Raw genomic sequence first — 27,288 nt, 5'->3', positions numbered from 1 at the left:
TCCCCTCATTTAGGTTGTCTTGTTTGCTCCTCTATAGGATCTCCTTTTTCATCTAGAATTCCTCCTATGACCCATTTCTCCTTAGCTCTCACATATTAGGGAAAGCATCTGATTTCTTATCTTTTGACTGACTAATCTCACTTAGCATAATGTCCTCCAGTTCCATCCATTTCCCTGAAAATGATGTAATTGAGTTTTTTTGATGGCTGAGTAAAACTCCATTGTGTACATATCCCACAGTTTTGTAATCCATTCATCTGTTGATGGACATCTTGGCTGGTTCCATAGTTTGGCTATGGTGAATTGTGCAGCTATGAACGTGGATACACATGCATTGGTGTGGTAGTTTGGTTTCCTTTCTTTTGTGTAGATGCCCAGAAGTGGTATTGCTGGATCAAATGGTAGATTCGTTAATGGGTATATGTTTAAACAAAGCGTGACACATCCATGCCATGGAATATTAGCAAGAAAAAGGAACAAACTTTTGGTTCTTAGAACTTGGATAAACCTCAAGGAAATTATACCAAGTGGACCATGCTAATCTCAAAAGGAAGGACACGTACCACGTGATCCCATTTGTGTAACACTCATGAAGTAACCTGGAGAAACAGGAAACAGATGAGTGATCGCCGGGGTGGGGGATGGGGAAGAAGGCGGCTGTGGCTAAAAACGGTGGCACAAGTTGGTTTTTTTTGGGGGGAGGGGGTTACTGGAGATTGAACCCAGGGGTGTTCTACCTCTGAGCTCTCCTTCTCCTCCTCCTCCTCCCCATTTTTTAAAAATTGGAGACAAGGTCTCACTAAGTTGCTGAGGTTGGCTTTGACCTTGCGACCCTCTTACCTCACCTTCCCGAGTCTGGGGTTACAGGTGTGTGCCACTGTGCCCGGCACAAGAGTGTCTTTTGGTAGTAGTAGAGTTAACTATCTTTTGTGTGTGTGTGTGTGTGTGTTGTACTGGGGATGGAACCCAGGGACATTCTACCTCCTAGCTACACCCCCAGCCCTAATTTTTTATTCTTTATTTTGAAACAGGGTCTAAAGCCGGGTGTGTTGGTGCACGCTTGTAATCCCCGCACTTGGGAGGCTGAGTCAGGAGGATCGCACAGGTTTGAAACCAGCCTCGGCTGCTTAGCGAGGCTCTCAGGAACTTAGACCCTGTTTCCAGACAAAATATAAAATAGGTCTGGGAGGATAGCCCAGAGGTAGAAAGCCTCTGGGTTCCACCTCCAGTACCACCAAAAAAAAAAAAAAAAAATCTGAAACAGGGTCTCACTGAGTTGCAAAGGGCCTCACTAAGTAGCTGAGGCTGTCCATGAACCACGATCCTCTTGTCTCAGCCTCCCAAATGCTGGGATTACAAGCGTGCGCCACCACGCCCGGCGAGTTAAGTCTTGAATGTGGTTGTGGTTATACAAGGCTACACGTGACAAAAGTACACGAGTGCGTTGTACAGCTAACAACTCTGCACACGCTGTAGGATCTTACCAGTGTTACTCTATTGGTTTTGATACTGTACTCCAGTTCTGCAAGACTAACACTGGGGAAGGCTGGCTGAAGGTGTAGAACCCATGACCACCTCTGCCACTCCCCCGGTACATTTATTTGAATCTCTCATTATTTCAAAGTACAAAAATTTTAAAAGTCAAGGCTCGCTTGTGATCCCAGCATTCAGGAGGCTGAGACCAGAGGATCGCGGTTCGCAGACAGCTTCAGCTACTTAGAGGCCCTCCACAACTCAGTGAGACCCGGTTTCAAAATAAAGAATAAAAAAAATGGGCAGGGGGTGTAGCTCGGAGGTCAAATGCCTCTGGGTTCCATCCCCAGACCCTCCAAAAAAAAAAAAAAAAAGTCAGTCAGGCTCAAGCCAGCATGGTAGCACGTGCCGGTAATCCCAGTACTTTGGAGACCTAGACAGGAGCGTCGTAGGTTTGAGGACAGCCTCAGCAGCTTAGCGAGATACTTTTGCAATACAAAAAAATAAAAAGGGCTGGGAGTGTAGCTCAGAAGAAGAATGCCCCTGGATTCAATCCCCAGTTCCACCATCACACGCAGAGTCAGACTCATAAACTAGGTACAGTTCTCTCTCACTCGTGTGGAAGCTAAAAACGTCGATCTCAGCCGGGCGTGGTGGCGCACACTGTAACCCCAGTACTAGAGGGCTGGGACAGGAGGATCACAGGTTCAAAGCCAGCATCGGCAATTTGGTGAGTCTCTCAGCAACCCAGTGAGACTCTGTTTCCAAGTAAGAAATAAAATTGGGCTGAGAGTGTAGCTTGGAGGTAGAATGCCTCTGCTATTCCCCAGTACAAAAAAAAAAAAAAAAGAAGTTGATCTCATAGAAGGGGTTGGCTAACACATACAAAACCACCATTAGGTGGGAGGATTCAGTTGTAGTTTTCTATAGCACGGTAGGGTGACTATAGTTAAATTTATTGTGTATTTCAAAATAGCTAGAAGAAAGGATTTTGAATGTTTCCAACACAAAGAAATGAGGTGATAGATATGGTAATAACCCCGATTTGATCACTGCGTGTGCTATCCATGTGTCAAAACATCACAGTCTATACCCTGTGAATATGTGCAATTATGTGTCACTTAAAAAAAGAATCATGCCCCAAACCAGCCTGACAGGCAGTGACAGAAGCCACATGAATCGTCTCCCAACAAGTTTTCAGAATTTCAAGGTCGCTAGCCGGGCGTGGTGGCCCATACTTGAGACTGGAGGATCACAGTTCAGGGCCAGCCTCAGCTACTTAGTGAGGCCCTCCGCAACTTACTGAGCCCGAATCAAAATAAAGAATAAAAAAACAGGGCAGGGGGTGTAGCTCGGAGGTAGGATGCCCCTGGATTCCATCCCTAGTACCACAAAAAAAAAAAGAAAAAAAAAAAAAAGAATTTCAAGGCTGCAGCCGCCTATGAATGAACAGAGTCCTTGGACACGGAGGACGCTTTCTTTCCCTAGCGTGTGTCCACTTGTTCCTGTGTTGTCTGAACCACTGTCACGTGATTTTGTTTTTCTTTTTGATGGTGTCAGTCCCATGGCCGGGTCCTCACTCCCTGCCTTCCCCCCAGGACAGCGATGATGACGTTCACCTAAGTCCACTCGGATCCTCCTCCCTCCTCCTTAAAACTTCTTTTCAAGACAGGCAATGGTGGGTGGCACAGGCCTGTAATCCCCGTATTTAGGAGGCTGAGACAGGAGGGAGGATCGCAGGATCAAAGCCAGCCTCAGCTACTTAGTGAGGCCCTGTTTCTAAATAAAAAAGAATGTTCCAGCACGCCCCCTGAAGCAACATCCTCTTTAGAGAAAGTTCATTGCATCTTGCCTTCCGCCCTTTATTATGTTCCAAGTTTTATTGTAGTGTGCTAAGATTGAACTTCAGCCACTAACTATGGAGTCTCTTGAGATTCTAAGCAGTCAAGAAATCCTTGGGCTTTCTCTTGTGTCTTTTCCATGATGTGTAACCTTGTTTTGGGTGGGGGAGAGAGAGAGAGGGAAGGGAGAGAAAAATATATAAATATATATTTAAGCCGGGCGTGGTGGCGCACGCTTGTAATCCCCGCGCTTGGGAGGCAGAGACAGGAGGATCGCGCAGGTTCGAAGCTAGCCCCGCGCGCTGGCTTAGGAGACCCTGTTTCCAAATAAAAATGCAAAAATAGGTCTGGGAGTGTAGCCCGGAGGTAGAAGGGCTTCCAGGAACCCCAGTACCACCAAAAAAAAATATATATATATATTTATATGAATTTTTATTCATATATTTATATGAATAATTGATTTTGCAGCCCTGCACTTTGGAAAGCCTGGGTGCCCATTTCTCCTTTCTCCCTTGAAGGCGGGGAACCACTTAATCATTGCTAATAATGTCAAATACAAAGTGCTAAAATAACAGTACTTTTGAATAGCGACAGATCTGTAACGTAAATTTGACACCACTATAAAGCCACGCACCTCCTGTTAGTGTCTTATTGGGAAAAATCATTTCCCTTTAGACTCATGTAAAGCCTCAAAGCTGGTGCCAGGCCTGGCGCTGTGCAATGGTGCACACCTGTAATCCCAGTACCTGGGAAGCTGAGACAGGAGGATCACAGGTTGGAGGACGGCCCCAGCAAGCACTGAGACTCTCATCAATCTACCGAGACTCTGTTTCAAAATTAAAATAAAATAGGGCTGGGAGTATAGCTCAGAGGTAGAATGCCCCTGGGTTCAATCCCCTACAAAAAAAAAAAAAAAAAAAAAAAGACTAGGGGTATAGCTCAGAGGAAGAATGCCCATGACATACCCAATAACACACACACACACACACACACACACACACACACACACACGGACAGAAGCAATGTCATTTGTTTCTAGTATGAAGAGAAGAAAAATCAAAGAGCTCTAAATTTGCCGGGCATGGTGGCGCACACTTGTAATCCCCGCGCTTGGGAGGCAGAGACAGGAGGATCGCGCAGGTTCGAAGCCAGCGGCGCGCGCTGGCTTAGGAGACCCTGTTTCCAAATAAAAAAATGTAAAAATAGGTCTGGGAGTGTAGCCCGGAGGTAGAAGGGCTTCCAGGAACCCCAGTACCACCCCCCCCAAAAAAGTGCTCTAAATTCCCTGAATAGATGACTGATGAGAACAGCAAAATGCACCCCCTAAGCCGGCCCCTTGCCTGCCATTCACGGGGTGCTCAGGGCTTTGGCAGCGATCGAGGTGGTAATGTTCTGTAGTAAGGAGACATACCTATTCGTTTTGGGAGAGAAGATACCTTGTTGTGTTTCTGATATAGCGCCTTGAATTCTTGAAGGAAAAAAAATCAGAAAAGTTTCCGTCAATGCCTCGGTGCCCACATTACAGCTGACGTTCTAAATTCTAAGAATGGCATAAAAGGGTTCACAGATGCGCAGGGAGGGTGGAGGGGAGGGGAAAGGGGATAAGGGGGAGGATCAGACCGAATGATGCGAAGTGCCTAGATAAATGTCTTACCACGAATCTATCATGGATCAACGCACCCAAAAAATTGCAAAAATGAAGCATGTTACAGGGAGGTTTACAGACCAAAGCCAGGGAGTGGAAGTTTTGAAACACTGCAGATAGCTCTCTCCACCCCTTTGAAGCAAATGAGGCAAAGCCCCTCACCCTTACACACTCAGCCTTTCTTAATGAATTAAGGTATGAGGGCAGATGCTACCGCATATTTCCCAGAACAGACACACAATAGCTCTGCTACCAAGATGTCCCTAGCTGTATGATGGTTTGTGCCTGTTCCTTTGGCTTGCCTTCGACTGTTTCATTACACATGGTCTAGCTGTTTAGGGGTCCTTCTGAGACTCTAGGTAGAGCCCGGACAAACGAGTGTGCCTGGGAACATAGCGAGGGTGCCCACGTGCCTGCCAGTCTATCTCCGATGCCCTGCGGTCATAGTGGGGCTTGCGCTCGCCGAGCCTCTTCAGGATGCCCTGGTTTTCCACGGTGATTCTCACTAGCTCCCGGTTTCTTGTTTCTCTGTTCAGACTGAAACACACCAAACCCCAAGGTGGGTGAAGAAGAAAATACCCTTTCAGGTCGGAGTGGGGAAGGAGGCGCAGTCACGATGCCCTGAGTGCCCAAGTGCGGGAGGCCTGCCCAGCCCCGGGGCCCAAGGCCAGGTCGCCTGTCGGACTGCCCCGCACGCCGGGAAGTGTGCAAAGCCAGTTTGTATCAGCTGTCCCCAAACACACTGCCAACTAGAAGATTCTGCTTTACTGGCCGGGGATGACGCTTGGGTACTGGCATTTGGGAAAAATTCCCCTAGGATTATAAAGTGAAACTAGGATTGAGATCTGGTCTGGATAATGGGGGAAGATTCGCTACGGATAAGTCACAACCAGCTGGCCGCCGATTTTAGTTAATCACATCCCTGTAGCTTTCAATTTTGAGACATGCCAGGATGTAGGAAAGGTACTCTGACAGACTCGCGCGCGTGCGTGCACACACATGCACACGTGCACGCACACATGCACAGGCACACATGCACTCCACCAAATTTTTCCTGTACACACACTTCTTTTGCAGCCCTGACCACGTACTGCATTGGTATTATTATTATTATTATTATTATTATTATTAGTGGTGGTGGTGGTACTGGGGTTCCTGGAAACCCTTCTACCTCCAGGCTACACTCCCTATTTTTTATACTTTTTATTTGGAAACAGGGTCTCCTAAGCCAGCGCGCGCAGCTGGCTTCGAACCTGCACGATCCTCCTGTCTCTGCCTCCTAAGCGCGGGGATTACAAGCGTGCGCCACCACGCCCGGCACATTGGTATTATTTATGTAGATGTCTCCCCGTCAGACTTTAAGTTCTTCGAAGTTAGGAAATATATAACTCATTTCATCTCTCTGTTCCTGGTGCCTCGTACACAGTTCTTACTCAGGAAATATTTGCAGAACCAATTTTAACACCACCAGGTCAGTCTCAGGTGTGGGGCTACGCTCTGAATGTCTGTCTTCTCCTAAATTCATACACTGGAATCCTACCTCCCCCAAAGTGATGGCATTAAGAAGTGGGGGCTGGGGGAGAGGTGAAGTGGTCACCCTATTAGGATTAGTGCCCTCATAAGAGAAGTCTGAGGGAGACCCCTTGCCCCTTCCCCTTACGTGAAGACACAGAAGTGTCCTACCTCTGGTCTACCCCCCCCAGTCCTTTTTATTTTATTAATTAATTAATTTATTTACTTTGCGGTACTGAGGATGGAACCCAGGGGCATTCTACCTCTGAGCTATACCCTTTGCCATTTATTTATTTATTTATTTATTTATTTATTTATTTATTGGTACTGGGGATGTAACCCAGGGGCATTCGACCTCCGAGCTACACTCCCAGCCCTATTTTTTATTCTTTATTTTGAAACGGGGTGGGGGTGGTGTCTCACTGAGTTTCAGAGGGCCTCGCTAAGTAGCTGAGGCTGTTCGCGAACCACGATCCTCCTGTCTCAGCTTCCCAAATGCTGGGATTATAAACCCTTTTTAATTTGAAACAGGGTCTCACTAAGTTGCTGAGAGCCTCACTAAGTAGCTGAGGCTGGCTTTGAACCTGTGCGATCCTCCTGTCTCAGCCTCCTAAGTATTGGGATTACAGGTGTGCACCACCACTCTCCCTGCTGGAAGGTCCTATTTGATTCCTAAGAATGAAATGCAGAAGCTGGACGTGGTGGCGCACGCTTGTAATCCCCGCGCTTGGGAGGCTGAGACAGGAAGATCGCACAGGTTCGAAGCCAGCCTCAGCTACTTAGTGAGGCTCTCAGCAACTGAGTGAGACCCTGTTTCCAAAAAATAATATAAAAGAAGGGCTGGGAGTATAGCCCAGAGGTAGAAAGCCCCTGGGTTCCATCCCCAATACCACCGAAAAAGGAAAGAAAGAAAGAAAGGAAGGAAGGAAGGAAGGAAGAAAGGCAGGCAGAGAAAGATTACCTTTTGGAAAAATATTCATTCCAGCAGTCCACCTTGGCAGGGCCGCGATGGGCACTGGCGATTTTCTCACACAGTTGCTTATTTTCATATTCGATTTTGTCGATTCTCTTTTGTTCACACTGGTAAGAAACCCCGCCGCACCATGGGGCCGCCATCACCACACCGCGCCCACACGGGATGGCTGAGTGTCACCCGCCTCTGGGACTGAGGCCACAGTGGACACGAACAGAGCTTCGGGAGCTGGGGGTGATGGGTCGGGGAAGGTGGAGTATTAGCAAATCTTTGGGGTAGGTGGGTATATAGGAAGTTTTGGGGGCTCTCTTTTGGACAAGGATTAAAAACAACAACAACAAAAGAAGACATATGCATATGGCGAGAACAGATACCTGTAGTCTGCTCAGTTTTAAAATGTGATGTGTGTGTGCCGCTGGAGGCTTGGTATCGACAGTAGGCTTCACTAGAGAAGAGGGATAAAAGAACAGTGTTTCAGCATAGGAATGCTGGAAGCAGCCTCAGAACACCTACCAGCTGACAACCCCAATTAATTAACATTACAACTTTAATTTTTGGGAGGTGGTATTGGGGATTAAACCCAGGGAAATTCTACCCCTGAGCTACACTTGCAGTCTTTTTTTTTTTTTTTTTTTTTTTTTTTTTGCAGGTCTAGGGATGGAACCCAGGGGCATTCGACCTCTGAGCTACACCTCCTGCCCTATTTTTTAGTCTTTATTTTGAATACCGGGTCTCAGTGAGTTGCAGAAGGCCTCACTAAGTAGCTGAGGCTGTCTGCGAACCGCGATCCTCCGGTATCAGCCTCCCAAATGCTGGGATTACAAGCCTGCGCCACCACGCCCGGCCTCACCTGTAGCCCTTTTTATTTTTTGTTTTGAAACAGGATCTCAGTAAGTTGCTGAGGGCCTCCTTAAGTTGCTGAGGCTGGCCTGGAACCTGCGATCCTCCTGTTTCAGCCTCCCACATTCTAGGATTACAAGCATGTGCCACCACGCCCAGATTTAGTCAGTCTTTATTTTAAAACAGGGTCTCATGCCGGGCGTGGTGACGCACACTTGTATTCTCAGCACTTGGGAGGCTGAGACAGGAGGATCACACAGGTTCGAAGCCAGCCTCAGCTACTTAGTGAGATTCTCAGCAATTTAGTGAAATAAAATAAAATAAAATAAAATAAAACAAAATAGGTCTGGGAGTATAGCACAGAGGTAGAAAGCCCCTGGGTTCCACCCCCCAGTACCACCAAAATAAATAAAATAAAGTAAAACAGGGTCTCATTAAGTTGTGGAGGGCCTCACTAAGTAGCTGAGGCTGGCAGTGAACCTGTGATCCTCCTGTCTCCACCTCCCGAGTACTGGGATTATAAGTGTGCACCACCACACCCAGCTTATACTTTGGTTTTATTATTTTTTTATTATTTATTTATTTATTTATTTATTTATTTATTTAGTGGTACTGGGGTTCCTGGGAGCCCTTCTTTCTACCTCTGGGCTACACTCCCAGACCTATTTTATATTTTTATTTGGAAACAGGGTCTCTTAAGCCAGTGTGGCTGGCTTCGAACCTGCGCGATCCTCCTGTCTCCGCCTCCCAAGCGTGGGGATTACAAGTGTGTGCCACAAGCCGGGCACAGTGGTGCACGCTTGTAATCCCAGCATTCGGGAGGCTGAGACCAGAGGATCGCGGTTTGCGGACAGCTTCAGCTACTTAGTGAGGCCCTCAACAACTTAGTGAGACCCTGTTTCAAAATAAAGAATAAAAAATAGGGCAGGGAGTGTAGCCCGGAGGTGAATGCCCCTGGGTTCCATCCCCGCAACAAACAAACAAACAAACGAGTGTTCCCATTGCATCATCATTGCAGAAGCCCCTGGTGGGAGATCAGTTTCATTACTGATACTAATATCCTCTTGATCACACTCAGCAGTTATGGCCGTATCACCCCAAGGACATGCTTGGTCAGTTTTCCTGTCGACCACTCTATGGTGGGCCCTTCCAGGACCCTCAGTGGCAGTGTCCAACCCACAGCACCCACATACCTATTTGTATTCTATTCTTGTGACATATGTAGTGGCCAAAGTCCAGTTTCTTTCTGAAGGATGTGCTTTGCCTGTGATTAGAGACGATGACAGGGTAGGCGAGATAATCCAGCGAATTGTTCATCTTGTCTTCCTAGTCTCTCTCACTTCAGAAACGAGGCTCCTAGACTCCTCTGTGAGGTGCTTTGCTGTACCCATGCAGGTTGTCATGGTTACCCAGTTATGACATCAGGGGCAGGTCTTGGAAAGGAACCAAAGCAGCAGAGCATTGTGAGCTGTCTCTGGTTATCTGATTTATTTATTTATTTGTTTATTTTTGTAGGTCCGGGAATGGAACCCAGGGGCATTTGACCTCTGAGCTACAGCCCCTGTCCTATTTTTTATTCTTTGTTTTGAAACCGGGTCTCACTGAGTTGCAGAGGGGCTCACTAAGTAGCTGAGGCTGTCCGTGAACCGCGATCCTCCAAATGCTGGGATTACGAGTGTGCGCCATTACGCCCGGCTTGCTTTTTAATTTCTTTTTTTTTTTTTTTTGGTGGGACTGGGGTTCCTGGAAGCCCTTCTACCGCTGGGCTACACTCCCAGACCTATTTTTTAAATATATTTTTTATTTGGAAACAGGGTCTCTTAAGCCAGCGAGGCTGGCTCCGAACCAGCGCGATCCTCCTGTTTCCGCCTCCCAAGCACGGGGATTACAAGCGTGCGCCATCATGCCCGGCTTGCTTTTTAAATTAAAAAAAAATTTTTTTTTAGCCAAGCCCGGCGTGGTGGCACTCGCTTGTAATCTCAGCATTCAGGAGGCTGAGACCAGAGGATCGTGGTTCGTGGCCAGCCTCAGCTACTTAGCGAGACCCTTTGCAACTCAGTGAGAGCCTGTTTCAAAAATAAAAAGACCAGTTGGGCGTGGTGGCGCACGCTTGCAATCCCCGCTCTTGGGAGGCAGAGACAGGAGGATCGTGCAGGTTCGAAGCCAGCCTTGCTGGCTTAAGAGACTCTGTTTCCAAATAAAATATAAAATAGGTCTGGGAGTGTAGCCTGGAGGTAGAAGGATTCCATCCCCAGTACCACCAAACAAAGAAAAATAAAAATAAACAGAAAGACTAAAAAATAGTGCTGGGGGCGTAGCTTGGAGGTACAATGCCCCTGGGTTACATCCCTAGAAACACACACACACACACACACACACACACACACACACACACACAAATTAGCCGGGCGTGGTGGCACAAGCTCCCAAACCTCAGCATTTGGGAGGCTGAGACAGGAGGATTGCAGTTCGCGGACAGCCTCAGCTACTTAATGAGCCTCTTTGCAACTCAGTGAGACCCTGTTTCAAAATAAAGAATAAAAAATAGGGCTGGAAGTTTAGCTCAGAGGTAGAATGCCCCTGGGTTCCATCCTCAATACTGCAAAAAAAAATTTTTTTTAATCAACCAAGTTTGTATGTATTTATGGGGTGCAGAGTGATAACTCATCTGTATAATGTGTAGTGATCCAATCACAGTAATTAGCATTCCCCTTCCCTCGTACATCATTTTATGTGTCGGGCTTCTGGTTTTCATGGGAACTTAGGCCCAAGTGAAGATCAAGGACCAGAGCTCCCCTCTCCCCACCTGCCGGGAACATAGATGCTGCCAATGCCCAAGGGAAAGGGCGCAGGTGTGCTGGGTCGGCCAGGGCGGGCTGCGGGATTGGAATTCCAGCCCTGGTTACACACCTTGGGTTTATAAACCGAGAAGTCTCTACTACAACTGTTCCTCTGAAGGTGCACACTCACAAGCTTTTAGGGGAGATAGAAGATGACCTCAATGATAATCTGATCCAATTCCTTCGTTTTGTAGATGAGAAGACTTAAGTGCAGCAACAGAGCTGCCCAAGAACCAAGATAGTGGCCGAGCCGGGCTCAGGATGTGGGTTCCTGACTCCTGGGGACCACAGCTGCCTTTTTTGGAGAAGGGAATCTGCTAGGGTTTTTTTGTGCACAGGGGACAGCACCTTTCTTCCAGGATAGAGTGTGTGTCTTTTGCACTTAATGGGACCTCAGGAAAGGCTGAGCTGCTGACACTTTCTGGCTTATAGTGGGCTCCATTAAGGCTTGTGAAGGTGCCTGAGTGATCTCCACCCTAGCAACGGTGGGCACCCACTAGCACCAATGGGCGCCGGCATATTCACTGACAGAGAGACAGGAGGAACTAACAGTGCTGTCAACGCTGGTGATTTCCTTGACTGTCTTTTAATCTTCCAACAGCTCCTACAGGGTATCCTTGAATTGAAATGCATGGGAACAGAAGTGTTTTGGACTTTGGAGTATGTTGATATATGTAACAAGAATATCTAGGAGATGGGACCCAAGTCTAAGCACAAAATTCACTTATGTTTCCATCTCATGGCCGGAAGGTAATTTTGTACGATATTTCAGATATTTCTGCCCACCTGCATTTTTTCTTTTTTCTTTTGCGGTACCAGGGATGGAACCCAGGGGCATAGTTGTACCTCCGAGCTACACTCCCAGACCTAGTTTTTAGTCTTTTTATTTTTTGAAACAGGGTCTCACTGAGTTGCGGAGGGCCTCGCTGAGTAGCTGAGGCTGTGGGGAACCACGATCCCCTGGTCTCCGCCTCCCCAATGCTGGGATTACAAGCGTGCGCCCCCAGCCCGGCGTGCGCACCGGCATTTTGACTACGACCTGTCACAGGAGGTCAAGGGCGGAGCGGCTTCACACTCAAAAAGTTATGTATTTGAGAACATTTCAGACTTCCAGATTCGGGGTGCGCAGCCTGTATTATTTCCATCGCATCCCACCCCTTCTCTTCAGCGCACAGGCTCAGGGAGGTTAATTCCCCAGGGTCAGGACTCCAAGCCTGTAAGCACGACGCTCTCCGGGAACCTTGGAAGCAGCACCGGCCTCTCCGGCTTTGACCTTGCTGAGGCTCCCCTGCGGTCGGAAAACTGCGTCTACCCAGCAGACCTGGCCAGGGCAGAGGATCGGCGCCGCTGCAGGGGGAGATTCACCGCAGAACCGGGGGTCCCCGTCATCCTGAAGGGTCGACCCCTGGGCGCACCCGCGCGTCCAGGGAGCGTTTCCCGAGCCTGCCTTTGGCTCGGCTGGGGCATCGTTGCGCTCCCCGGCTCACGGAGAGACCGAGGGCGCGGTGGGCGCGGTGGGCGCGGGGCCGGACCCCGGGGAGCGCGGCTCCCGCTCGGGGTGCGCGGGGGTCCCGCGGCGGGCGGGCGGGCGCGGCGGCTCCCCCGCACCCCGCCGCCCGGCGGGCCCGCCCCGGGGGCGGCTCCGGCTGCAGCCCCGCCCCGCTGACCCGCCGCGCTCGCTCGGGCCGGCCCGGCGCGCAGGGTCCCGCCGCCGCCATGTCGGGCCCCGTGGAGCTCTCGGTGCAGGACCTCAATGACCTGCTCTCGGACGGCAGTGGCTGCTACAGCCTCCCGAGCCAGCCGTGCAACGAGGTCGCGCCCAGGATCTACGTGGGCAACGCGTGAGTCCCGAGCCTGGCGGCCGGGGTGGGGGCGCGGGCGCGGGGGCCCCTGGGGGGGCCAGGCGGGGGCTGGGGACGCGGCTGGAGTGGACGCCCACTCCCCGGGTGGGGCCGAGGCGGCGGCTCCCCCACCCCCCGGCGCCCCATCCCTCCATGCGGCGGGGGGGCACGGAGACCTGGGGGCGCCGGCCCTGCTCTCCGCCGCGCCCTGGGGGCTCGGCTTTGGGCGGGGTCCTGGCTGCCGCGTTCACTTAACAGGTGGCCCTCGGTCGCCTGGCCGGTCTCCTGCCCGCGCGTCATGTGACAGCTGCCTGGTTCTGCAGTGAGGTCACCGCTGAATGTCTGCCTTCGTTGCCTCGGCAACGGGCTGACGTCACGATCCGGGCGTGGAACTTTCCCTCCTGCCCTGCAAACCCCCCCCCCCCCAAAATCAGGGAATTGAAAACCCCCAAATGAGGGAGCTGAGAGCTGGGCCAGGGATTTTCTGGTCCCTTCTCCCACCTTCCAGATAGGATTTGATGTAGATGGGATACATCAAATTGATAAATCCCATAAAGGACCTAGGAAGGGCTCCCAACCTTCTCACCACCAGGAAATGCATTTATTATTTATCCCGTATGACTTCTTATCAGATTGATTTTTCTATTTTTCTGTTATTGCGACTACTAGTAGGAATTTTGCAGCAGCAGCAGGAAAGAACAAGTGTTACCCATTCCGAGAGGCACTGAGAAACCAGGCAAAAGACTAGGTTAGCATGCCCTGCAGCCTGGGGAGGCCTGGCTGGCTGGTCAGGACACTGAGGACCCAGTTAAAGTCCTCAGCTCCTGGGCCCAGCCCAGGGCCTGCATGTCAAGAATCATCTACTAACCCTTCCTCTCATTTACACAGGCCAGAGGGTGGCTCAGAGCAGGTGGGGTTCTAAGAACAAGGTCAATGTTTCTTCTTGTGTGTTTCGCCTGAATGCACCAGGTAGGGTGTGCTGCTTAGCCCACCAAGGACTGTCACAGAAACGGAGGTCACTGTGGAGCTAGGAGGGCCTCAGAAGGCGGGCCCAGCCTGCCAGGCCCCTCACTGCACCACCCATTGACCTTACCGCATACCTACTATGTGTCAGGCGCGGTACAGTGTTCATTCATGGTCCATGTGTTGATGGGGATCAGAGCAGGGGGATGAATGGGAGTCTCTTCTCTCAGCCGTTGCTTTACAATACCGTGCAGTGTCCTGAGGAGGAACAGCGCAAACAGAGTCTCACAGTGTCGCACAAAGGCCCAGTAATTGCAGAGTTCTAACGAAATCCTCCCCACCCACTGGCTACCCAAGCAGCCGGCAGGCCGTGGCAGCCCCGGGAACCTGCCCGCCGGGGCAGTTTGCTGCATTCAGATGTAGCTACTTCTTAGGCAGAAACCGAGTTGTAAATGTCCGGTGGTCGCCAGAAGGGTAAGTGTGGTGGCCACCACAGAAAACACATCCCTTGTCCTCTGGGCCAGTTTTGTGCTCCGGGGAGGACCTCGACTGAGCACCCTGTGCTGGGAAGACTTGGCCTCCCGGAACCACCAAGAGTCCTTTAACAAAATCAGGGCTTCAGCCACATCCGCACAGGCCAGAGACACAGCCTGTGGCCCATCCATGTTCTCCTTGTTCTTTAGTTGACATGGGCTTGGGAGGCAGAGGGAGATGGTAGCTAGAACAGCGCTGATGAAAGGAGAAAGACTTGGGCAGCCATGAGCACACCCAAAGCCCCACCCTATCCCGTCCTGTCTGGCCAGAGATTAAGTTCCGTGGAGTGGGGACATTGCCATTCTTCTCTCCTCGCAGGGCTGCTGAGATGGGCGAATGAGCTCATGTAGGAGGCGCCGTTATAAACTGCTAGCCAGCTATGGTGGTGTGTGCCTGTAATCTTAGTATTTGGGAGGCTGAGACAGGAGGATGCAGGTTGGAGGCCAGCCTCAGCAAATTAGTAAGACCCTGTTTCAAAATGAAACATTGAGAAGGGCTGGGGGTGTCGCTCAGAGGTAGAATGCCTCTGGGTTCAATTCCCAGCACCAAAATAAATAAGTAAATAAGTATAAATGACTGTTTGAATTGGGATGCGTTGTGAAATTAAATACAGGGACACTTTGACGTCCCTGAACTTGGTAACTCTCTCGAGGCTGCTGGCTCCTCAAGTACTGACTCACCCAAGAGCGCTTTAGAAATGAGGCTAGAGGGGTTTGGTAGGAGGGTTCCCTCCGTAGAACAGGGAGGGAGCCGCCTGGCAGATAGGGATTGCATTCTTTCGCACTGATCCATCGTGGATTTACTCAACACCTTCTGTGTGGCAGGCGCTGCCAGGTGCCCCGTAGACAGACCTGAAGCAGACTTGGTTCCTCTCTCAAGGAGCTCACAGCCTGGCCCTCGAAATAAATAAGAGTTCCTGCACTTTGGAGTAGTAGCACTTCCTGTGGCGTCAGGCTCCGCCAACAGTATGCTTCCTATGACCATCCTAGGTAGTCGGCACTGTGGTGGTCCCTGTTGTACAGAAAGGGAAACTGAGGCACGTAAAAGCTAAGTGGTTTGCTCAAAGTTGCCTGGCCGGGGATGAGCAGCAGGGCTGGATTCAGGCCCAGGCAGTCCAGCTGCGGGGCCATTTTTTTTTTTTTTTTTTGGTGCTACTGGGGTTCCTGGAAGCCCTTCTACCTCCGGGCTACACTCCCAGACCTATTTTTACATTTTTATTTGGAAACAGGGTCTCCTAAGCCAGCATGCGCGGCTGGCTTCGAACCTGCGCGATCCTCCTGTCTCTGTCTCCCAAGCGCGGGTATTACAAGCGTGCGCCACCACGCCTGGCTGCGGGCCATTTTTAACTATTTGCCTGCACCTTAGAGGGAGCAGATGCCACACAGAATGGGGGAGGGGAGGAAATAGTGCGGGGGGGGGGGGGCGAGAAAGATGAGAAGATGAGAGGGGGTGTGTCTGCAGAGGAGGTGGGGAAGAGGGAGCAGTACAGGCGTGAAACCACCAGTCTATTTGGGGAGGCCGCTGGTAATTGGATACGGCAGGAGCGAGGCCGGAGAAGCTGGCCAGGCCAGCGCTGGGGTGGGGGGCTCCTTGCTTTGCCAACGGGCTATGATACTTGCCCCTCTTCCCCCCCCCCCCCCGAGGCTGCCAGGTGGTCAGCTAATCATACCCTGCCGCTGTCTCCTGTCCAGGTCTGTGGCTCAGGACATCCCCAAGCTGCAGAAACTGGGCATCACCCACGTCCTGAACGCCGCCGAGGGCAGGTCCTTCATGCACGTCAACACCAATGCCAACTTCTACAAGGACTCCGGCATCACCTACCTGGGCATCAAGGCCAATGACACGCAGGAGTTCAACCTCAGTGCTTACTTCGAAAGGGCTGCAGACTTCATCGACCAGGCCTTGGCTCAAAAGAACGGTGAGGACTCGCCGCCCAGGGACACACGGGGGGCCCGCGCTGTCCTAGAAACAGGCCCCAGCAGGCCTTTTCTGGAAGCCCTCTCGTTTCTGGTCCTTTGGGGAATGACTGGGACCTTCGGGTCCTCTCTGCCTCCTGGCCGCCTGGCACAGGGCATTCAGCTCTTTCATGCAATGGTAGCGCCGGGGCCTCGAATTGGATTTGCCTTTGGCCGAGGTCGTTTTCTAGCCTCTCACTGCTCCCCTAACTCTAACAGCTTTAATAACGAGGGATATTTATTGTTGTCTTATTATTTTAAATCCTGAGGTGGAGGAGCGCCAGGGCCGGCTGATACCAGCAGCTCAGTGGTGGCCTTTGGGTCCGATTCTTCCCCTTCTGTCTTCTGCCGCTCTCAGTGTTGAGGACGCCCCTAGTGGCCCCAAGACGGGATCCGGCCACCACATCCTGGCCACAGTGCAGCAGATGAGCGGCCATCTCTCCCTCCTGTTTCTCTCCTTTGGAGAGCACGTAAAACATTCCCTGATCTCCTCTGGTGGGCCCCTCCCTCTCCCTGGCTGGGTACTTACAGGAATACCTGGCCAGGGAAATGGGGTGGCCATGGCTGGCTTAGGCCGGGGTCAGCAGGCTACACCTACAGGCCAAATCTCCCAGCCACTCTGTGCCTCCCGCAGCCTCCAGTCGGCGGAGGATTGAAGGGGGAACTGCAGAAGGCCCGGCAGTCAGGCAGGGAATCCTCATAGCCATCCTACAGGCGAGCAGGCTGGGCCCTTCCCTTCCTGCTTGTGACTCTTCATGGTCGGCCATCTATCTCTCTGCTGCACTGATGCGTCTTGGGCCCAGCAGCCTCCTCGTCCAGTGATTCCCAGTGGACAACCTTCTAGACCACTGGCCGGCACACGCTCACCGCAGAGGAGATCTGTTGATTGGGGAAACTGCAGGCCCTTCTTGGTCGCTGTCACTCCCAGCTCAGCCTCCCTGGTCCCCTCCTGCTGTACTAAGCTCCTCGCCTGGCACAGATGGAGAATGAGGGGCCCAGCTGAGGGGATGGATTTTGCCCTTCTCATGTCATACCAGTTGCTTATCCATTCAGGGCACTCAGAGCCCTCCGACTTTGTTTCCTTGTTCCTGACAACCCGGAGTAGACATACCCTGACTTCTTTTGGTTTCCTGGCTTAGTTCCAGTGGGTGGGTTCTTATGTCTAGAAAGCTCTGGCTGCCTCTGCCTCCGGGTCCTCTGCTCTCCCTCATGCCTTAGGGCTGGGCACACGTCTTCTCTCCCATGAGCCTGCCCTCAGGCCAGGTCCTCTGTGTTCCCTGCCTGTCTCCTCAGCACACCTTCTGTAGCATCAGGGACAGTGTAGAGTTGGTTGCTGCACAAGATTACTGATTGCGTAACAGTGTTGCTGATTGCGTTCCATGGGTTCTAAGCCACGAGTACCCACCCCAAGCCTGGGCAAGCGGGTCAGCAGGGCCTCAGAGCCAGGTGGGGAGGTTGGGGGTGCTGGGGAGGGAGCAGTCACTTCCAGCTGGGAAGATCACGGGCGGCCGTGTGGAGGGGCAGCTGAGCTGGGCCTGGAGGGTGGGCGGCCCCGTGCCTCCTGAGCATGGTACGTTTCTAGGTGATAAGGTGGCTGCTGTGCAGAGGGTCCCGGTCCCAGGCAGGGTGGGGAGCCCCATTGGGAGTGCTTTGAGTATAGTGGCCAGAGGGTGAATGTACAGGAAGGTGGAGGCCTCCCACCTCCTGGTGTGCGCGGTCCTGGGAAAATGGGCTGGTGTTTTGGAGTAGGGTGAGGGCAGTAGAAGAGATGTGTGACTCTGGGCCAGGATTTCCTTCCAAAGAGTTCCTGCGTACCAAGTGCCACCAGAGGGCTGCTAGTGCTGTTTTACTGAGTACTCCAGAAAACAGCCAGTAGAGGATATGGGTAATTTATTATATATACATATGTATATGTTTATTTTATGTACATATAAAGCAGGCTATATGATTTATTAAATATATATAATATATGTGCATATTAAATGTGGTATATGATACTATATATAATAAACCATACACGGTTTGCGGATAACCTCAGCTACTTAGTGAGGCCCTTTTCAACTCAGTGAGACCCTGCTTCAAAATAAATAAAAATAGGGCTGAGGGTGTCGCTCGGAGGTAGAATGCCCTGGGTTCCACACCCGGTACTGCCAGATTGACACATTTACCCATCACAACCTTAAAGTTAAAAGTTAAGCCCGGCTTCAGAGGTTTTGGTTTTAAACCCTTTCGCTGACAAAGGAAATCCTTGAACTGGAGTGAACTGGAGGGGAGAGGAGGCTTCCCCATGTAGCCAGCAGGAGAGGGCATTTCAGGTCAGGGAAGACCTACCTAAAAGGCGCCAAGGCGAGAATAGCGTGGAAAGGTGGCGAAGCCGCGGCCTCCTGAGTGCCTTGCAGATGGTGACAGGTCCTACTTGTATTTTAATTGCTGGGTGGAGCATGGAGCAGCCGTGGTGAGGGGTGCTGAGGGGGCACAGGTGGGAGATGACACAGACCAGGCATGAATGTGTGCGCCTGTCGTCCCAGCTACTCAAGAGGCTGAGGCCGGAGGATCGCTTGAGCCCAGGAGTTTGAGGCCAGCCTGGGCAATATGGCGAGACTCTATCTTTAAAAAAAAAAACCCAACAATAATAATGTAAGAGAGATGGCAAGCCAGGCGAGGTGGTGCATGCTTATAATCCTAGTACTTGGGAGGCTGGGACTGGAGGATCGTAGATCCACGGCCAGCCTGAGCAACTTAAGAGACCTTGTTTCAAAATAAAAAATTTAAAAAGCTGGGGGTGTAGGTCAGAGGTAGAATTCCTAGTATATATATAGAGAGAGTGCTCTTGAACTAAACAGCCTGTGTGGGGAGGGCTGGCGGTAGAGGGGAGCCTCCCCCCACTTGCTGAGGACGACTTCTGGCCTCTCCTCATAGTTCATGGGGGGCAGCAGGGAGTGAGGTGACAGCCTCCCTTCCCTGGGGGAGCCCGGGTGTGTCAGTGGGAGCAGGGAGAAGGGGCCGAGGCAGGCTGATGGCTTGCAGGTAGGAAGGGCCTCTGAGCCAACACTTGGGCAAGGGGAGAGCAGGCTGGGGTGCAGGGGAAGGTATGCCATCGGGGGAGAGCTAGATTCTGCAGAGCCTTGGGCCATTTGGAGAGCCAGAGTGAGTGTGTGTTGTGTTGTTTTGCTTACATTTGTATTTGATATCCAACCTTTGTTTTGTTGTGGTGCTGGGGCTTCTACCTTTGAGCTATGTTTCAGCCCCCTTAATTTGTGGTACTGGGGATGGAACCCAGGGGCATCCTACCTCCAAGCTACACCCCCAGCCCTATTTTAGTCTTTATTTTGAGACAGGGTCTCACTAAGTTGTGTGGAGAGTCTCACTAAGAAGCTGAGACTGTCCGTGAACCGCGGATCCTCCTATTTCAGCCTCCCAAATGCTGGGATTACAAGGGTGTGCCACCATGCTCGGCTGTCCCAACCCTTTTTTTTTTGAAACAGGATCTTGCTAGGTTGCTGAAGCTGGCCTCAAACCTACAATCTTTCTATCTCAGCCTCCCAAAAACTGGGATTATAGAAGCTTGTACCACTGCGCCTGCTTGATATATATCTGTCCTTTTAAATTTTTCTTTATTGAGATATAATTGGCATTAAACAAACTGCACATATTTAACATGACAATTGAATGAATTTTGACATATGTGTATACCTGTGAAAATGTTGTCACAACCAAGACAGTGAATGTATCCATTACCCCCCAGTTTTTTAAAATGTCCCCCTGTGACTCTCCTGCCCCTCTCTACCCTCCTTTCCCAAGCACTCACCAGTCTGTCTACTTTGTTTTGTTTTGCTTGCTGTGCTGGGGATTGAACCCAGGGCCTTGTGCATGAGAGGCCAGCTCTCTACCACCGAGCTGTATCCCAGTCCATGCTGATCTGCTTTCTGTCCCTAGAGATCAACGTGTATTTTGTAGAGTTCTGTATCAACAGAATCACACTCTTCTCCTCTTCTAGTCTGTGACTCAGAGACCACAGACTCTTCCACATTGCTGCACACACCCATAGTTCATTCCTTTTTATTTATTGCCAAGCAGTAGTCAGCGTGTGGATGCGCTATGGTTCATCCATCACCCGTTGATGCATATGTGAGTTATTTCCGTGTTCTGCTTTGACTGAAGTAGAAAATATATAGAAATTCCATGTCACAAATGTGTTGTTCAGCAAATGGCACACACCCATGTGCTAGGCCCAGATCAGGAAACACACTACAGCCAGCACCCGAAGAGCCCAGCGCGCGTTCCCTCCCGGTCTCTGGGCCCGACCTCGCGGCCAGAGCGACCGTGCTCTGGCTTCTCACGCCGCAGGTCCGCCGTGCCTGCTGACTACGCTGTGAAGCCCTGTTGTATTTGTGTGTTTTATAAGTGTTGTTCATTTGTATTCCTTATCCATTCTTTTGTTGATGGGCCTGTGGGAGTTTCCAGCTCGGGACCCTTATGAACAGTTCCAGGTACGTGTCTCTTGGTGAACATGGGTGCGCTCCTGCAGGGGCGGCTCTGAGCAGCCTGGGACGTCAATGTCCTGCAGAGTAGACTCTGCCACAGTTTCCAGGGTGGTGGTTCCTCCACACCCTGCCCCGCCCGGCCACACAAGAGTCCTTGTGCTCTACATCTAACATATTATGGTTTCCATTTTTATTATTTCACCCATTTTGATGGGTACTCAATGGCATCACATAATTTTTTGTTTTGTTTTTGATTCTGGGGATTGAACTCGGGCATTCTACCTCCAAGCCACATCCCAGCCCTTTTAATTTTTGTTTTGTTTTGTTTTGGTGGTACTGGGGTTCCTGGAAGCCCTTCTACCTCCGGGCTACACTCCCAGACCTATTTTATACCCTTTTATTTTTGGAAACAGGGTCTCCTAAGCCAGCGGGGCTGGCTTCGAACCAGCGCAATCCTCCTGTGTCCGCCTCCCAAGCGCGGGGATTACAAGCGTGCGCCACCATGCCTGGCGTTAATTTTTTTGTTTTGAAACAGGGTTTTAAAACAGGGTTTTACTAGGTTACTAAGAGTCTCACGACGTTGCTGAGGCTGGCTTCGAACCAGTGATCCACCTGTTTCAGCCTCTCAAGTGCTGGGATTGTAGGCATGCACCACCACACCCATTTCCTATTTATTTATTTGTTTACTTACTTACTTACTTTTATTTGTGTGTATGGTACTGGGGATTGAACTGGGGCATTCTGCCTCTGAGCTACACCCCCATCCCTATTTTATGTTTTATTTTGAAACACGGTCTCCCTAAGTTGCAGAGGACCTTACTAAGTTGCTGAGGCTGGATACGAATGTACAAACCTGCGATCCTGTCTCAGCCTCCTGAGTACCAGGATCAGAGGCATGTACCACTGCACCCAGCTCTTACTCTTTATTTTGAAACAGTTTTAACCAGTCCCTGAGGCTGGTCTCAAACTTGCAGTCCTCCTGCCTGAGCCTCCTCAGTAGCTGGGATTCTAGGCGTGTACCGCCACATCCGGCCTCTTGACTTCCCGTTCACGGAAGGTTTCAGCAAGAGTCGTGACGTGGCTGATGGCCCCAGCTCACCACCTCTGCCCGTTTCTTACAGGCCGGGTGCTTGTTCACTGCCGCGAGGGTTACAGCCGCTCCCCGACGCTAGTCATCGCGTACCTCATGCTGCGTCAGCAGATGGACGTCAAGTCTGCTCTGAGCATCGTGAGGCAGAACCGTGAGATTGGCCCCAACGATGGCTTCCTGGCCCAGCTCTGCCAGCTTAATGACAGACTAGTCAAGGAGGGGAAGTTGAAACTCTAAGGCACCCTGCGGCCTCTCCTCTAGAGGCCTGACGGGGAGGCCCTGCTTGCGGGTGTCCCCAGCCGCCATGTTTAGGAAACAGTGTACCCTGCTCCCAGCATCACAAGGCATTTGCCCACATGTCTGTCCCAACATGGCCCTGGGCCTCTTCCCCCACAGGGGGCACATAAAGAAGCTTGCCAAGGCGGGCATTCTTACTCCCTGGTTGTCCTGTTCTGTCCTTCATGTCTGCTCCCTGAGGCGGGGCTCAGGGGGAAGGCCTGTGGCGTGCATGCTCTGGATGGCCCAGCGGAGGTGTGTGAGGGTGCTCCCGGGGCTCCTCCTCCACTCCCCCAGTTCTCTCCTGCGTGGAGGCCTCAGCACCTTGAACCTAGGAAAGAACTATGCAAGCGCGGGCGCCTCTGTCCCCGCTCCTCCGTCCCCGCTGTGCCCTGGTCTCACTGCCTTCAACACCCTGCTCCCGGGCAGCACCCTGAGGCCCGAGGCTGGGCTGGGGATATCGTCAGTTGTTAGCAGATGGAAATTCCCGTGAAGAGGCTGCTTTTTAAAATTATTTCCGTAGGATTCAAGATGCCACCCAAGGAGGCCCTTGGGTGGGCAAACCCATTCTCCTGGAGGACTCTCCTATACCCATAGAATTCTAAACTGCGCCTCTCTGGAAGGCTTGCGTTCCCAGCCCGCCGCTTTGGAATCTCGCCTGTGGAACATCCTGTTACCTTGCTCCTTGCGAGAGCAGTGCCTCAGGGCACGGTTTTCTTTTTCTTTTTTAGAAAACAGGGTGTTGAGGTCCGGCCTATTTAAAAACCCCACCATTTGGAGAATTACAAGGGTTTTGTCCAGAATTATAGTGTTGTCGAGGCCAAGCCGCCGTGCTAACTGCTTTTTTGTCCCTGTTACTATTCCAAGAACAGAAGGAGGAAGTTGGCCAATTACAGCATGTGTGCGAGGGCGTGTGCGCACGCGGGGGTGTGCCTCTCAGGAACGCGGCCCGGGGACTGAGGGACATGAAGGGTCCCAGGTGTGCACCCTGCCCACTTAGAGGTGGCTCCGACGGCTCCCTGGTGCCCTGGAGTGACTCAGCCCGGAGGGACGGGACGTGCGGCCTCCCGATGGATCCTTTATTGGTGGTGGAGCAAACACTTGACTTTTCTAAGGACTTTTTTAGGACGATGACACATGCAAGCTAGCACTTGTGTGTGCCCCAAGACGGGAGTTTTGTTTTGAACAGTCTGGTTGAGACTCGATATTCTTGCTATTATGAGAGGTGGCGTGCTGCTGTGCGCCCTCGGGCTCCCTCAGGGCAGAGACGTGGTCCTCAGCCTCGACCGCGGCAACCTGGCACGCAGGGGTCTCATCGCAGTTGATGGACTTAAACTCTGTTTTTGAGTGTCATACGTCGGGTGTTGTATGGGAGCCGATGGGTGTCGCCAGCTCCCAGAAGCCTGAGTTCATGAAGGATCCCTGCTAAGGGTTCACAAAGGAATTTTACCCAAAGCGAAAGAAATATCAGGGACTTTGTTAGATATTGGAAAATCAGCTTTATATTTGAATTCCAGCAGTGTTCACGTCAAGGTGCCTTCTACAGGTAGACTAGGAGCTTCCGGCTAGGAAAGGATGAGGCCTCACTCCCGGGGTATGGGTACAGCTCTGTCCACAGCAGGGCAGCTCTGCACAGCCTGGTAGTCACCTCTGCTTTTCTCAGCAACCACAGCGCCCCTGAACAAGTAGGACCTGTTATCTGTCCAGATACTGGGCTGTGGAGGTAGGCCCACCTTCGTGAAATGGCTATTTGCTGGGCTTCACCGTTTTCAGACGGCTTCCCACGTAATCTAACTTGACCCTCACCACAACCCATAAAGGTGACAGAGCTTAGCCATGTACTCTTACTGTTTCTTCTCTCTCTCTCCTTTAAGGAGCCGGGGTTCAGAATGATGGGAGTCATGCCCTTCAGAGTTGCCTGGCTCTTTACGGCAGGGCTGAGCAAGCTTTTCAACGTGCTGCTCTCAGAAGCTGGATTTCTTCCTTCCCGCGATACTCCTCCAGAAGCGAGCTCCGGGGAGAGTCCAGTGTCCCACAGCTCACACCCTTGACCCAGCCCCAAGGAGGAAGTGGTCAGGGCAGCCTGTGTGGCTGTTCTTCCAGCCCCAAGCTTTCTGCGCCACTCCTTGAAGAGGCTCAGTGGCTGGGGCCGGGCCCCCCTCCTGTGCCCAGGCGGTGGTCACTCCATAGGACAGTCAGGTGACCGCAGCAGGCCGATGTTGCTAATTAACCAGTGCCTCTTGGAGGCTCCTCTGTGGAGATCTGAGGGGGAAAGGCTGTTGGGAAAATTGCCGCCTCTCCTTTGGGGCTGCTTTGCTGAGAACTCTGGATTTCTGCATCACCTTTAGGCCCAGAAACCCCACATTTATTTTCACAAAATTTAGCTCCTAGTTCTCTAAGTAAAATGCAAGTCTGTTGTGTAAGAACCACCACACGCCCTGCCGTGGGTGGGAGCCGGTCTCGGATCGCTTTCTACCCCTGGGAAGTGATGGAATAGGATCTCAGGGTGCCCCTGCCCCCCTCCCCCCCACCTTTCTTTGACAAATAGAGCCCATCCCGGCAAAAGTAGAACGCCAAAGGTTTTCTTCTCCATCTTAGAGCAGTCCACCTTTCCATAGGCTGGTCTCTTTCCCTGCCACTCTCTTATACTGCGAGCATAAATCACCACCTATGTAGTGAGGGGACTCCTCCAAAAAAGACCTCAGTGGTTCCTTTTGGCTCCCACACAGTAGGGGGTCTCTAAGAATTTCCTCACTTGAAATTTTAGCACCACCAGGAAGACGACAACGGCAACGAGTGAGAACCCGATGGCCAGCAGGTGGCGCTGCGTTGCCCCCAGAGACGCAAGATTCCCAAAGGGACTGTGTGGGCCTTTCCTGGCCCGAATTCATGTTAAGATGTTAATAGTGTTAAGATGCTAATGTTTTAATCAGAATAAGCACTGCTCTTAAATGTTAAGATAGGAACTTTTCTCACAGGGAATTTTCTTTGTCATAAAACTGGTGTCAGGAATCACGAGAGAACCATCAAAGATGGTCCTTCTGGGTCTGTTTTCTCACTGAAGATAGCCGCTATTTCTGGTCAAGCAGACTGGTCAGAACTCTAACTTTGGTTCCTCTTTACCTTCCACCAGCTTTTAGGGTGATTTGATTATGAAAGTGATTTTTCTGGACAGAAAAGGGGGGTGGCATTAAACTGGTTAAAAAACAAAACAAAACAAAAAAGGCAGGCTGGGGGTGTAGCTCAGCGGTAGAGCGCTTGCCTGGCATGTGTGAGGCCTTGGGTTCCAGCCTCACGATCACACTTACACACAAAAAGCAAGTTTAGTGTCTGTTGTTTCACCAGTCAGTGTTAAAACACTAAATCTGTAACCAAAATAAATGTCTTACCTTGCAAAGAAATGAGCTTTTTCTTTTTCTTCTTCTTGTCAGAGTTTTCTCTCTTGTGCTTAGCCTTTATATTTGCTTTTCCTAACTTTAAAGAACTGTCATGTGACCCGGGCGTGGTGGCGCACGCTTGTAATCCCCGCGCTCGGGAGGCTGAGACAGGAGGATCACACAGGTTCGAAGCCAGCCTCAGCTACTTAGTGAGGCTCTCAGCAACTTATTGAGACCCTGTTTCCAAATAAAGTATAAAATAGGTCTGGGAGTATAGCCTGGAGGTAGAAAAGCCCCTGGGTTCCACCCCCAGTACCACCAAAAAAAAAAAAAAATTGTCATGTGAAAATGAGTTCTTCTGGGCTAGTTATAAGTTCCATGATGATTCTGTGTCTGCAGTAGATATTTGCTGGAGACTGGCATCTCTCTGATCTTCCCAAGCAGTGCACTCAAACTCGTAAGAAGTTTGAGTGCACAAAGGTTCCATTTCTGAAGCCTTCCCTGAAGCGAGTTAACCTGAAGGCAATGCTGAATGAGCCAGTGGTGTCTGTCCAGTTCATTAAAAGTGGATGCATGAGCTGGGCGTGGTGGCGCGCGCTTGTAATCCCCACGCCTGGGAGGCGGAGACAGGAGGGTTGCGCAGGTTCGAAGCCAGCCGCGCTGGCTTAAGAGACCCTGTTTCCAAATAAAAAATATAAAATAGGTCTGGGAGTGTAGCCCAGAGGTAGAAGGGCTCCATCCCCAGTACCACCGACCAACAAACAAACAAACAAAAAATAAGTGGATGTATGTCAGGCGTAGTGGCGCACGCCTGTGATCCCAGTACTTGGGAGGCTGAGCCAGAATTGCAAGTTCAAAACTAGCCTCAGCAGCTTAGTCTCTCAGCAACCTAGTGACATCTATTTTTAAACAAATAAACAAGAGCTGGGTGGGGTGGCTCATGCTTGTAATCCTAGTACTTGGGAGGCTGAGACAGGAGGAACACAGGTTTGCGGCCAACCTCAGCAACTTAGGCCCTGTTTCAAAATAAAAGAATATAATAGGGCTGAGGGTGTAGCCTGGAGGTAGAATGCTCCTGCATTCCACCCCCAGTATCACAAAAACGGAAATAAACAAGGAAAAAGGGCTGGGGGGTGTAGCTTGGAAGTAAATGCCCCTGAGTTCGATCCCCATCATCACGGGGGAGGAGGAGGGGAGCAGATGTGTAATTCATTTGATTAATGTGTATTTTTATTATGTTTCTAAATCATTAAAATGTATCTACTTTTAAAACCATGAGATAGTTTGAAAACCCATGATCTAGATCTCTATCCTCTCTAAGCACTCCTAGAGCCAGGAGCACTTGGGCCAACACCTGAGGAGGAAGACGAGGAGGGCAGGAAGGAAGGAGGGAGTAAAGGTGAGCCCTGCTGGTGAGCTGGCTTCGAGTCCTGGGGAGGGAGGGAGGTGAGAGGACAGACTCTCTCCAAATATACAGGCGTGGCAGACAGCCCTCTGGGAGGGCTGGCAGTGACAGCCCAGCCTGTATGGCGGTTGAGGAGTGGTGGGAACCAGACAGGGCCCCACCTCAAAGGACCCGGCCTTCCCGGCACAGGGATGCTGAAGTTTTCCCCTGCTTGGGTTTGGGCAGCTAGGAGGTTGTTC

General features: G+C 51.1%; 2 protein-coding genes across 2 annotated transcripts; one reads left to right on the top strand and one right to left on the bottom strand.

Moving 5' to 3' along the window:
• Positions 1-4,725: 4,725 nt before the first annotated feature.
• CFAP97D1 (CFAP97 domain containing 1) lies at positions 4,726-9,601 on the bottom strand (the record flags this gene model as incomplete). Its single annotated transcript, XM_080712405.1, has 5 exons — positions 4,726-4,782; positions 5,373-5,496; positions 7,433-7,551; positions 7,819-7,889; positions 9,478-9,601. The coding sequence occupies 5 exons, from the start codon at positions 9,599-9,601 to the stop codon at positions 4,726-4,728; spliced, it is 495 nt and encodes a 164-aa protein (XP_080568531.1).
• A 3,218-nt stretch (positions 9,602-12,819) lies between these two features.
• DUSP3 (dual specificity phosphatase 3) lies at positions 12,820-22,228 on the top strand (the record flags this gene model as incomplete). The annotated part of the gene is made up of 3 exons (XM_080712159.1): positions 12,820-12,965; positions 16,154-16,380; positions 22,023-22,228. The coding sequence occupies exons 1-3, from the start codon at positions 12,841-12,843 to the stop codon at positions 22,226-22,228; spliced, it is 558 nt and encodes a 185-aa protein (XP_080568285.1). The 5' UTR covers positions 12,820-12,840.
• Positions 22,229-27,288: the final 5,060 nt, after the last annotated feature.

The sequence above is a fragment of the Muscardinus avellanarius genome, assembly GCF_963383645.1.
Source record: "Muscardinus avellanarius genome assembly, chromosome: 16".
In the NCBI taxonomy this organism is placed as follows: Eukaryota; Metazoa; Chordata; class Mammalia; order Rodentia; family Gliridae; genus Muscardinus; species Muscardinus avellanarius.
The sequence above is the reverse complement of the archived record's forward strand: the minus strand, read 5'-3'. Positions and strand labels throughout refer to the sequence as shown.